Raw genomic sequence first — 13968 nt, 5'->3', positions numbered from 1 at the left:
GTTAGAGGCCTGTGAGAAATTGTGTGTGTGGTGCCTCTGGGTGAACTGCTGCGAAATCACTCCTTATAGCCCAAATGGATGAGCTCCCAGTGTCAAGTTGTGAAGCTAAGTGAGCAGGATGCACTGGCGGAGGAAGGCGGGTGCGGGGGGTGCGGTGCGCACCGGGTGTCAGCCGTGAGGGCAGGTGACATTGCCGCACCCCCCCACACACTTGCTGCGCTGGCGGCTGGCAGCGCTTCCCCTGACGCTCGCCGCGCCAGGGCACATAGTTCCGCCCCTGGCAGGATGCTGCCTATGTGGTCTGGAACTAGAATGGATACAATGTGAAGGAGGTTATATTTATGGGAGAGTCTCATGACATGGATCTCTGGCCCTGCTTTCATTTTTCCTCCTAGACAACAGAAAAATTGCCAGGGGCTAAAAGAGAATTTGGAGCATTTCCCCTCTGATCCTAATTCATCACCCCACCAGGAGTTGACTGTTAACTGTATGTATATATTGCACAGCTCTTGGCTCAGCTTCAAAGAGGTCAGGCCCTTAAAAGTTCATTCCATTTTGGACTGGTGGGAATTAGGGCAGGGAAGTCCATTTCTCACATTCCCCAGCCACAACTCCACACAACCCTCCAGGATATTGCAAGTTACCAGGGGCTCAAGCAGACCATTGTGTTCCCTCCAACTGCCCCCCCCTGGAGAACAATGAGCATGTTGAGTACTTATTGGGCTCTTATTTGTTTGTTTACAGAATCATACTCAGGAAGCCCTCGAGGGACTCTTCTCTCCATGTGGTCCTGCTTTGGGGCTCTGCTGATAGATAACTCAATAATTGTGTTCCTGCAATAAAATGTTGCAGATTATTTCCAGCTTCTAATAGAGAACAGTACACCTGCTCAGGACTAAAGGCATCCTGGAACAAGAAGTGTTATATGGAACTTGGTGCATGTTTGTTTGTATGTGGAGGTGGGGGTAGAGAGAGATTTCATCCAGAATTTTCCCCTCACTGTAGCAATAATAGCCCCAAACTTGAGTACTTTCATAAAATTGTAGAGTTGGAAGGGATCCCAAGGGCCATCTAGTCCAACCCCCTACAATGTGGGAATCTCAGCTAAAGCATCCACGACAAATGGCCATTCAACCTCTACTTAAAAACCTCCAAGGCAGGGCAGTCCACAACCTCCCGAGGGAGTCCACTCCACTGTCTAACAGCTCTTACTGTCAGAAAGTTCTTCCTGATGTTTAGTTGGAATCTCCTTTCTTGTAACTTAAAGCCATTGGTTCAAGCAAGAGAAAACAACCTTGTTCCATCTTTCATGCAACAGCCCTTAAGATATTGGAAGATGGCTATCATATCTCCTCTCAGTCTCTTCTTTTCCAAGCTAAACATATCCAGCTCCTTCAACCGTTCCTCATAAGGCTTGGTTTTCAGACCCTAGTTGCCCTTCTCTGCACATGTTGCAGCTTGTTAACATCCATCTTAAATTGTGATGCTCAGAATTGGACACAGTATTCCAAGTGTGGTCTGACTAAGGCAGAATAGAGTGGTACTATGACTTCCCTTGATCTGGACACTAGACTTCTGTTGATGCAACCTAGAATAGCATTAGCTTTTTTTTGCTGCTGCATCACACTGTTGACTCATGTTAAGCTTGTGGTCCACCAAGGTCCCTAGATCCTTTTCACATGTACTGCTAGTAAGCAAGGTGTCCCCCATCCTATATTCGTGCATCTGCTTCTTCCTACATAAGAGAAGAACCTTACATTTATCCCTATTGAAATTCATTTTGTTAGCTTGTGCCCAGTTCTTCAGTCTGTTAAGGTCCATATTGATTCCTGATTCTGTCTTCTGCGGCATTAGCTATCCCTCCCAGTTTGGTGTCATCAGCAAATTGGATGAGCATCCCCTCAATTTCTTCATCCAAGTTGTTTATGAAGCCATTAAACAACATGACAGAACCCTGCAGCACCCCACTGGTCACTTTTTATAGTGATCACCCTTTGGGTTCAGTCAACCAGCTACAAATCTACCTAACAGTTACCTTGTTTAACCCACATTTTATCAGTTTTCTCGCAAGAATATTGTGGGGAACTTTGTCAAAAGCCTGACTGAAATCAACATACACTATGATCTGCCAAGCTTGTATCTACTCCATCAGTTACAATGTCTGGAGCTGCTTGAAGGAGTGTGATCTGGGAGGGACCCAGCATTTAAAAAACTCCGAGGACTTTCCATAGCCTGTGAGTGGAATATTTCAACACATGCTTTTCATGCAGAACGTCCCACGTCCCGTCCCTGGCACCTGCAGCCAAAATGATCGAGTGGCAGGTGCCACAAACACTTCTCTCTTGAGAGCCTGGGAAACTGGTGCCCACTAGAAGTCACAACCCTAAATGGGCAATTAGTGTCAGACTGGATATTTCCACAGTCTGTTCCCTAACGGAGCCAGAAAAACTGCAGTTTGTCTGGTACAGCTTGCAAATATGGTGAGAACCCCAGAAGACAGACAGCCTGATAATGGCTTTGTAGAAAAACGGAGTCTCTTTGTAACCTACTGCTCTAGCAAGGTTCAAGGCAATATAAACCCATTTATGGGCAATACAAACCCATTTACTCATAACTTTATTTTGATTTTTGAAACCTCTGGTTTTAGGCTCATTATTTGTTCTGGATGCTGTTGCCTTTTTCTTTGCTACCCCCCCCCCCAATATTTTTGTTTTGTAAGCCTTTGAATTGTAAAGAAAAGCAGGGGAGAAAACTACAGCAACACACACTTTGGTCTAATTTAAAATCTCCATTTTGCAATGTTAGAGGGTTAAAAGCTTAGTTGCATCTGCTTGAAAATGAATCCACATTTGCATTTCACTTGGCTTTGGTTTCAAGGGAGTGATGGAGATGGCAATTTAATTAGATTTATGCTGGCTGCAAACTGTGGTTTGTTCTATGGTGGGTAGGATCTCTTTTGGTAGAAGTTCATAACACACCAACAGAAAGGATCAGGTGCTGTACAAGGAATGATATAACATCAACTGCAATGAATCATAGAATCATAGAATCATAGAGTTGGAAGAGACCACAAGGGCCATCGAGTCCAACCCCCTGCCAAGCAGGAAACACCATCAGAGCACTCCTGACATATGGTTGTCAAGCCTCTGCTTAAAGACCTCCAAAGAAGGAGACTCCACCACACTCCTTGGCAGCAAATTCCACTGTCGAACAGCTCTTACTGTCAGGAAGTTCTTCCTAATGTTTAGGTGGTATCTTCTTTCTTGTAGTTTGGATCCATTGCTCCGTGTCCGCTTCTCTGGAGCAGCAGAAAACAGCCTTTCTCCCTCCTCTATGTGACATCCTTTTATATATTTGAACATGGCTATCATATCACCCCTTAACCTCCTCTTCTCCAGGCTAAACATGCCCAGCTCCCTTAGCCGTTCCTCATAAGGCATCATTTCCAGGCCTTTGACCATTTTGGTTGCCCTCCTCTGGACACGTTCCAGTTTGTCAGTGTCCTTCTTGAACTGTGGTGCCCAGAACTGGACACAGTACTCCAGGTGAGGTCTGACCAGAGCAGAATACAGTGGCACTATTACTTCCCTTGATCTAGATGCTATACTCCTATTGATGAGGCCCAGAATTGCATTGGCTTTTTTAGCTGCCGCGTCACACTGTTGGCTCATGTCAAGTTTGTGGTCAACCAAGACTCCTAGATCCTTTTCACATGTACTGCTCTCAAGCCAGGTGTCCCCCATCTTGTATTTGTGCCTCTCATTTTTTTTGCCCAAGTGCAATACTTTACATTTCTCCCTGTTAAAATTCATCTTGTTTGTTTTGGCCCAGTTCTCTAATCTGTCAAGGTCGTTTTGAAGTGTGATCCTGTCCTCTGGGGTGTTAGCCACCCCTCCCAGTTTGGTGTCATCTGCAAATTTGATCAGGATGCCCTTGAGTCCATCATCCAAGTCGTTGATAAAGATGTTGAATAAGACCGGGCCCAAGACAGAACCCTGTGGCACCCCACTAGTCACTCTTCTCCAGGATGAAGAGGAACCATTGATGAGCACCCTTTGGGTTCGGTCAGTCAGCCAGTTACAAATCCACTGAGTGGTAGCATAGTCAAGACCGCATTTTACCAGCTTCTTTACAAGAATATCATGGGGCACCTTGTCAAATGCCTTGCTGAAATCAAGGTAGGCTACATCCACTGCGTTCCCTTCATCTACCAGGCTTGTAATTCTGTCAAAAAACGAGATCAGGTTAGTCTGACATGACTTATTTTTCAGAAATCCATGCTGACTATTGGTGATCACAGCATTCCTTTCTAGGTGCTCACAGACTGTTTGCTTAATGATCTGCTCCAGAATCTTCCCTGGTATTGATGTCAGACTGACTGGGCGGTAATTATTTGGGTCCTCTCTTTTCCCCTTTTTGAAAATAGGGACAACATTTGCCCTCCTCCAGTCTGCCGGGACTTCGCCTGTTCTCCAGGAATTCTCAAAGATGACTGCCAGTGGTTCTGAAATCACATCTGCCAGTTCTTTTAATACTCTTGGATGCAGTTCATCTGGCCCTGGAGACTTGAATACATCTAGACTAGCCAAGTATTCTTGTACTATCTCCTTAGTTATTCTGGGCTGTGTTTCCTCTGCTGAATCATTTGCTCCAAATTCTTCAGGTCGGGCATTGTTTTCTTTATCGGAGAAGACTGAGGCAAAGAAGGCATTGAGGAGTTCAGCCCTTTCTGTGTCCCCTGTTTGCATTTCACCATCTTCTCCTCTGAGTGACCCCACGGTTTCTTTGTTCTTCCTTTTGCTACGGACATACCCATAAAAGCCTTTTTTGTTGCTTTTAACCTCTCTAGCAAGCCTGAGTTCATTTTGTGCTTTAGCTTTTCTGACTTTGTGTCTACACGTGCTGGCTATTTGTTTGAATTCCTCTTTGGTGGTTTCCCCCCTTTTCCATTTTTTGTACACATCCTTTTTAAATCTTAACTCAGTTAAAAGTTCTTTAGATAGCCACCCTGGCTTCTTTAGGCACCTTCCATGTTTCCGTCTCATTGGTATTGCCTGAAGTTGTGCTTTTACTATCTCCCTCTTAACAAACTCCCAGCCATCTTGAACTCCCTTTCCTTTTAGTATTACTGTCCATGGGATCTCACCCAGCACTTCCCTAAGCTTTATGAAGTCGGCTTTCTTAAAGTCGAGAAATTGAGTCCTAGTATGCTTGGCTGCTCCTTTCCGCTGTATAGTAAACTTCAGAAGAGCATGATCACTCGCGCCTAATGATCCTTCCACTTCTACCCCACTAACCAGGTCATCAACATTGGTTAGGACCAGATCTAAAATGGCTGTTCCTCTTGTTGCTTCTCCCACTTTCTGGACAATGAAGTTGTCTGCAAGGGCAGTGAGGAATCTGTTTGACCTTATGCTCTTGGCTGAGTTTGACATCCAACAAATATCCGGGTAATTGAAGTCCCCCATTACTACTATCTCCCTTCCTTTTGCATGCTTGGCCATCTGTTCCAGGAAGGCATCATCTATGTCCTCCGTTTGGCTTGGGGATCTATAGTAAACTCCCACAATGAGGTCACTGTTATTCTTCTCTCCCTTAATTTTGACCCAAATGCTCTCACTTTGGCTTTGAGGTTCAATGTTATTAAGCATTTTAGCAACCCTGATTATATAAAACAAATTGGTACATTATTTTTGCATTTAATCTATATTCCCCCCAATTAATAAAATAAGAGTTTATACTGCTATTCTGCTCAGACATGTCAATTATATATTTTTACAATTTTCTAGATAATTCTTAATTTTCTTCTTAGGTGGGACAGAATTAAGTTCTAAAAAGTTTATTCAGATTTTTAAATATGCTTACTCCCAGGTACTGTATCTTATTATTTTGTTTATTACTGGCAGCTGTCCAGTGCTTTATTAGTTTTTGTTCTGCTTCTGAAAGTGCAAAACATAATTGTTCAGACTTTCTGTAGTTAATATCCAGTCTTGCAATAATCCCATATTCATTAGTCAATGTAACTGTCTCAGGTAGTGAGTGTTCAGACATTGATAGGGAAAAGATTGTATTGTCTGCAAAAAGACCACACTTATATTATTGACCATGAAAAGAAATACCTTTGATTGGGTTATTATCTATTATATGGGCCAAAGGTTCTGTGGAGGAGGCTTGTAGAAGAGGAGATAAGGAACAACAGTGTTTGGTGCCCCACTCCAGACTGGAAGAGTCTGATATTGTTTAAAACTGGCTTTATTGTTTTTGAGACATTTAATGAAAGAGTAAGATACGGAATTATTATTATCATTATTATTACATAGTACATCAGATTCAATGTTTTGCATATAGGAGCCTCAATATGCTTAATTTTGACATCCCTCCCATGAGTATATTTGGCAGCCCTTCTATGCAATAATTCTGCCAAGAGGCTTGTAAATAACTTGGCATATCAAACTTACAGAATAAGCTGAATCAGCATCTCCCTAGGTTTTAAAAATCACAATTATTTTAGGCATCTCTGTAGTTTGTCCTTCCATCATTTCCCTTAGCAACCAAGCTGCATTTCCCCCAGGGTGGGTTTGTCTAAGATCAGGTACTCCCTAGAAGTTATTTCCTGCAACTTCTTCTACTCAGTAAATGTAAGTGTATGTTAAAGATTCCCCCTCTCCCCAAAAGCCAAATGTGAACATTTTGCAACAAAGCTAAAGTAAGTCTCCAGCTGTGCAGCACTTAAGGGCCAAGTGCTCACTAAAAATTCACTGTATAGTTAACTTACAGTACAATGTCTGCTAAATATTAAAAGTGTGCTTGATGTGGCAACCTGGACTCAGGTTCAGAGTCAGCATTGGGGGAAACCAGGGTTTGTGCCTTTAAGAGCTATATGGCAGACAGAAATCAAACAAGTTAAACCTTCTATAGTATGGAAATACATTATGGGGAAAGCTTCACCCTGATTTTACTCTCTCTAATTTTGTGTCTTGCCCCTGCTTGACACCCATGGTTTTAAGGACCTGCCGCCATGGCAGCCATTTTGTGACTGGCACCCGCAGCACTCTCTCAAAATTCAAAATGATTTGGCCTGAAACATTTTGGAAGCTACCTGATTTGCTTCAAGTTAAAATCTGAATCCCAATTAAAAAGTAAAAACAAAGGATGATAGCCAGTGTTGATTATTATAATAGATCTGGTCAGAGATCATACCCATTTCCTCTGCTTAGGCAGGCGTGGCCAAACTTGGCCCTCCAGCCATTTTTGGGACTACAATTCCCATTATTCCTGACCACTGGTCCTGCTAGCTAGGGATCATGGGAGTTGTAGTCCCAAAACAGCTAGAGGGCCAAGTTTGGCCATGCCTTGCTTAGAAGCTCAAAAGAGCTCTCCCTCCCCCCGGCCTTTCTTCCTTGTTTATATGACAAGTTTGGGGGACAAATGTTTCAGTTTTTGCAGACACACTTTCTGCATGGTTTTCAAATGCCCAAATCACTTAGGAGCCCCTCCTTTGGTTTTGGGTGCTGAAGAGGGATTCTGCTTTGGCTCAAACAGGCCTCAAATCTGCCCCAAGCAGCCCCCTTCAGATTGCAGTTTGTCCGAATCCACTGCTTACCCTCATTGCAGTGCTTTGCTTAGCAAACTGTCACATTTGAGGAATGTTCTAAAAGAAAGAGGGCTTCTCTGAATACTCTGAAATTCATTAAAAAGTGAAAACTGTCAGATCTGAAGAGTAAAGCAGTGGGAAGCTTTCAGGATGTTACTCCTTTTTAAATTGTTAATAAAATGGACCCCTCGTCCAGTATGTCTGCTGTCACTGGTGGGGAACAATTCAAGTTTCATACCATTTTGATGGAATGTGCTGTAATGAATGTAAGAATGAAAAACAAATGAGACATCAAATGGGAAAGGAAACTAAAAATTTCAGGTTTGCATTGCTGTATTCAGAGTGATGGGGGAAACACAATTGATTAGAAAATGAAAATCATTTCATTCAGAAATGGCTAAATTTCATGGTGTTAAGTTTTTACAGGCAACATTTGGGAGAAAATATTCATGAAAAATAAATATCCATATTCTATTTTAGGTCTTAAATATTTGAATTTTGAATAAATACTCTTTCAGTCTGTTAACTGAATCACAGAATTGCAAAGTGGACACTTATTTATTTCAACTTCAACTTATTATGATAAAATGCAGCAGAGAATAGCAGCTCCGTCGGCCGCCAGTTGTAGCAACGGCAGAGAATAATTTACATGCAAGAAGAAAATGAAAGAGACGTTGTTCCTAAACTTCATTCCCTGTCCTGGGTCAACAGGGTTTTCTAGTGTGCAGCTCCTCCCTTCCTGCTTTGGAAGCCTGACCCATTTCTGCCACATTAAGCCACCGAGGCTGCAATCCTATATGCACTTACCTGGTAATAAGCGCAGTTGAACTCAGTGGGATTTATTTTTAAATATCCATGTACAGGATTACACCGCAAAAGGATGATCAGGAGAAGGACACATTGTGCAAATGTATCAGATCAGCACAAAGATGTCAGAGCAGGGAAGTGCCACAGTTTCTCTTTATCCTCCGGTGCCCCCCCCCCCATGAAAGCTTCTTTAAATGGGGGCATATATAGACACAAGTGTTTCTTGGTGGGCTTTGCAGACCTCATAGGAGGCTGGCTCCCTCTATGGTTGTGGCTGCACTACAGGCTTCAAACTTTAATCAAATTGCCTACGTGTTTGGAGAAACTAGAAAGACTGTAAGACTAAACACATTTACAACTGTTGGGCTTTTCTAAGGTGGATAGTTCTATGGTTTGGGTTAATGGGAGGAAAGTGCAGCATTCTAACCAACTTCTAGTGATGCTTCTGAAACTTGACATTGAGCAGTTTGTAAGTCAAATCTAGTATGCTTACAGTTCTTGAATGTATGGCAAGCTCTTATTTCAATCCAATTAATCCAATAATCCAAGCAATAATTCAGATTATGTGTTAATTTATATGTTATGTGCCTGCATTGTTTGCATGTGTGAGAGTCGGTGGTGGGGCTTCTCAGTAAACTTGCAATAATACAAAGTGGCCCAAGGGCTCTTCAGCCATTTTCTTCTTTATTTTCGCCTCCCTGCTATGTGCACAAGTGGCCGCAGCTGCACTTCCTGTCCTCTCTGAGAGGCTCCTACCTCTAAGCAAGCGAACCAAGGAAGAAAATGGTTTAACAGCCCTCAGACAACCTCATATTATTCTAAGTTTAAAACAGAAGATACTTTGAACTCTCATAACAATGGGACTTTTAACAGAATTCATGGCATGAGTAAATTGCAAATTACTGTTGGGTTGGTTCACTTACCACTTCTTTTGCTTTTTAAAATACTTTCTTCTTCAGGATGGAAGAAGCAGTTTCATCGGCCATCAGCTTGGTGGGGTCATGGAATTGCCAGGCAGCAAGGACCAAAGGGTCAAGTCGGCCAGAGCCATCCAAATCACTTACTACCTCCAAACCTACCATTCTGCAGTACAGGACCTCATTGGTGAAAAATGGGAGAATGAATTTTGCAAACTGATACACAAACTGCAGCTGCACCAGGAGGAGCTGCAGCTGTATGCTCTCGCCTCCTTCAGCCTGTGGAGGGACTTTCACAAGACCAGCATCCTGGCCAGAGGCAAGATTTTGGTGAGCTTAATGCTGATTCTGCTGGCTGCCATCCTCTCAAGTTCCATGAAAGACTGCCTGCGCAGCAAGCCCTTCCTTGGCCTCTTGGGAGCGCTCACGATCTGTATCTCCAGTGTCACTGCGGCAGGGATATTTTTCATTACTGATGGAAAATATAATTCGACTCTGTTGGGAATTCCTTTCTTCGCAATGGGTAATTATTTATCTTCATAATAATAGGATTAGCATGGCTTAATGACAGGATTGTAGAATGTGTCCTGAGCTACAAAGATGCAGTGTTTAATTTATTTATTTACCTTCAACTTTTTTAGCCTGTTAAATTGCTCCATCCACTTACAAAGGGGGGGGGGTCTCCAAACAAAGGAAAAGGGTAAAATGACTGTGTTTATAACCTCGGCCAACATGAGAGATGTGTTTTATTGATCCAAGTTACAAAACGAAGGAGAAATTGTTATTGAAAACTAGTCAAGTCAGCAGAGAAAATGAAGAGTTGCTGAACAGACTTTGATGCAGGCCTGGGGAGATGGGCCAAAAAAGGGAAACAGAATGACTTGGAAGGAGGCGTTTTAAAAGGGGAAATGTGCGCAGCATCCTGTCTGGCATTCCTGCCCCCCCCCCCCCCATTTACACAGAGGGAGAATAATGTAATTGGGAGAAGAAATCAACTTTCTGTTCCTATAAAGGTAGATGTGGAAGATAGTTGTTCTGAGTTCGGTAGGATTTACTCCTTGACAGTATTATCATGTGCATGTTTACACAGAAGCAAATTCCCCAACACTCCAAAGTGAGTGTGGGCAGGATTGAGACCAAAGCCAGCAGTCCTCATGACCCCTGCCCAAGTTAAGTCCATTAGCTCTGCTCTTGACTGCCACCCACTGAAACGAGTGACACTTCCTTTGGAGTAAATGGGCCATAAATGCCAAATGTTTGCAAGAATGTAAACAAAGGGACGTTACAAACCCTGCCCTAATATTTGCAAGAGACTGCAGTGTGGTGCCATTCATTCCACCTAAATAGCAAGCATGATATTTTTGATAAAGTGAAATTGATTTGGGTGAGTTTTCTTTTGTATTATTTAAACTAATTGATCACAAGAAGTAACTAAACAAAATGTTGATTCTAATCAGAAGAGTGGGTTTTCTAGATCCTTATCCTTATTTTCAGATGTGAATGAGGTAGGTTTGTATCCCATAGGCTACAATATCTACAATATCCTTGTGGAGAGGTAGCCAGAATTTTGCACCGTATTCCAAGTCTGGTCTCCACATAGGCAATGCTAGAAACTGATAAATGAACACTAGGAGCTAAATGGCACCTTAAACCTAGGTTATGGGCACAACAACGGAATGTCTAGGCACAATTTTTGTAACAAAAATACAAAGCTGAAAATGAATGAACTGCAGTTAAAGTATTATGTTCATTTTTCACACAGTCTAGTCCTACCCCTGCCCACCCCCCTAATAGCTGAAGGTTTCTTCTCCAGTCTTCAGAGAGTAGCTGGAGGCAGAAAAAGGTCCTCCTTTCCTTCCACTCTATAGTTTTAATCTGAAATCTTAGGCGCAGGACTGCACCCAGAGCTCAGAAACTGTTCATGCTGAAGAAATTCCCTGTCGCAAAATGCGCCTAGAACAAGGGGAGTTTTGAACACTGCCCATAGGTTTCTATTAACAAGCCTACGGTCGGCATTTGTATTTTCCTAATGATCCCAGAAATGGATCTAGGCATTCTCTCAGCTGCCACATGCTGGGTCAGCATTTTCACTGTGCTTTCCGCTGTGGCCACAAGGTGTCATTCCTGGCCATTGCAGACTCTGTGAACGTATTTATGAAACTGAGATTTTGTTTTGCCCTGACATGCATCACTTTATTCTTGTTTATAATGAATTTCAGTTACCATTTTACTGCCCCTTCATTCTGTTTGAAAAGATCCCTTTAGAGTTCTTAACAATCTCTTTTTGTTTTAACCACCCTGATCAACTGGGTATCATCAGCAAACCTGGCTACCTCATTTCTCACCCCAAACTTGAAATATTTTATGAACAAGTTAAAATGGCGCTCTTTCCTTGCAGCTACTATATTCACACATGAGAAAATGGAATACTGGTGCCTTTGTGTAGTATTGTGGGAACACAGGATTCAGGCAGTTGCTGGTAGGAAGAGGAGTATCTAGACTGGAAATACATAGCCTTGGAAATACACTGGGATAATTTTTTTGCAGCGTTATTTTGTACATGGCAGTTTGCAATCGTACTCAATTTCACACAACAATATAATCTAAAACAGCAGCTACTATCCCTGTTGTCTGTACACACAGGTGGACATGCTTTCAAATTAGTGCACAATGCGTTATTCATTCCCCCCCCCCCTCATCAGACCTTAAAAAAAACACCACAAAACATTTTTTGCAGTCTTGTGGTTGCTTTTTGCTTGTGCCTCTATGTGGTGGTGGTGGTGGTTGTAGCTGTAGTACTTGCTTCTCAGCACAGTTGAAACGGTTCTCTCTCTATCCCTAGTGCTGCTCTGTGTTTAAAGCAAATCTAGGAGCCTACCTGATTTCAAAGATTCCCAAAAGAAAGTTAGAGGGTTCCTGGTGACAGAAATTAGAATGCGCTGTATTCGTTGTGTTCAGATATACTCAAAATCTGGTCTTATTTTTGTACTTTCAGAGATGGTGTGTATTCCAGCATCATCAATGTACATGACACTGATAGAGTGCTGTGAGCAGAGCTTGATCATGCTCAGTCCTCTGAAAGTGGGATCCGCTAACAACGTGAATGGAGGCAGAATGCCTTTTACTGTATTCATTTTAGCTATTTGTGTCAACAACTTTCTCATGGCAGTCATGCAACTAATCAAATAAGTATAGAGACCAAACATATCTGATTTTGGCATTGCTTGTGTGCTCAATTTGTACAGCAGTCAAAACACTACCAGTGTATTGCATTGTGTTTTGAGAGGTAAATGTACTTTGCTCTGCACACACATCTCCCTGTTACTTGGGATATTCAGACTTATGAAAATAGGATGTTGTCCTTGCTTTTCTCCAACCTAGGCTATGCAATCTTTCTTGATCTGTTTTCTTTAAGTAGCTGTCCCAGATCAGCTGCTACTCTGGGGTTGGTTTAATTTATGAAGACTGTCACCCTTATATTTAAAATGTAGCAGTGCATATCATATTAAGCATATTAAGCATAAATATTCATTTAAGCTGAAAGGAGCATGCTTCACAAGAGGGATGATATAGTATTGTATGCACATCATTCTTTGTAGGAGACTGCCAGAGATAGCCATGAACTCCTCCAAAAGCTAGCAATTCTGCAGCAGATCTTCAGGACACCAGAAGATCTTGCTGCATTGGGCCAGAGGCATTCTGCTCTCACCATGGCCCACCAGATACCTATGGGAAGCCGATAAGCTTCCTTATGGTGGCAAAAACAGTTGCAATAAGAGGATGAAGAGAAGCCTCTGCTGTTCATTACAAATGAAGTCCTTCAACACTGAAATTGGAAATGTTTTGCCAGCCCATAGAAAATTGTGGCTGTCACCACCTGCCTTCTGTTCCCTTCCTCTACATCAGGAGTCAGCAAACTTTTTCAGCAGGAGTTCGGTCCACTGTCCCTCAGACCTTGTGGGAGGCCGGACTATACATTTTTTTGGGGGGGGGGATGAACAAATTCCTATGCCCCACAAATAACCCAGAGATGCATTTTAAATAAAAGGGCACATTCTGCTCATGTAAAAACACGCTGATTCCTAGACCATACACGGGCTGGATTTCGAAGGCGATTGGGCTGGATCCAGCCCCTGGGCCTTAGGTTGCCTACCCATGCTCTACATATATGGTAAAAAGTTCAGTTTTGAACTTTTGACACAGCACTAGGAAATGACATCACTCATTGTAATACATCACCCAGGCATACAGCAATGCCCTCTTAATTGCCCCCCCCCCCACAAAAAGAGTGGCAAGCCTATACGAAGCACTAATAGGTGGCCAAACAGACTCTTCGGTCATTGTTTTCCTTAGCTCATTACTTGGTATGCTGATTGTCCATTGTTCTCAAATAATTTAGAATTTAATTGGGGGAGATAAGTCCTCAGAGAATTTGGAAGAAATTACAAACTCGCTGCCAACAACCAAAAATGCTGTCCCTGGAAAACTGGTGGAAAGTATTGTTAAAGGTAAAATAACCAGTCTTATAGAAGAAGAAGGCTCACTGCAGCAGAGTCAGCATGGCTTCTGCAAGGACAAACCTATTAAGAGTTCTTTGAGAGTGTCAACAAGCAGACAGATAGCAGTGGTCCAGTTCTTGGACTTTCAAAC

At 42.6% G+C, this 13968-nt stretch overlaps 1 protein-coding gene across 3 annotated transcripts in view; it reads left to right on the top strand.

Moving 5' to 3' along the window:
- Window positions 1-13968, top strand: part of PTCHD4 (patched domain containing 4) — a 63521-nt gene that overhangs the window by 23492 nt on the left and 26061 nt on the right. For all 3 annotated transcript variants that reach the window (XR_013392437.1, XM_028721819.2, XM_028721818.2), the window contains exon 2: window positions 9361-9841. Coding sequence is in view for 2 of the 3 variants with exons in the window: in XM_028721819.2 (XP_028577652.2) it covers window positions 9361-9841 (481 nt within the window). In the remaining variant the exon portion in view is untranslated. The remainder of the gene's footprint in view (window positions 1-9360; window positions 9842-13968) is intronic.

This window comes from Podarcis muralis, chromosome 3 (assembly GCF_964188315.1).
Source record: "Podarcis muralis chromosome 3, rPodMur119.hap1.1, whole genome shotgun sequence".
Classification (NCBI taxonomy): Eukaryota; Metazoa; Chordata; class Lepidosauria; order Squamata; family Lacertidae; genus Podarcis; species Podarcis muralis.
Note: the sequence above shows the minus strand (reverse complement) of the source record. Positions and strands in the feature narration are given on the sequence as shown.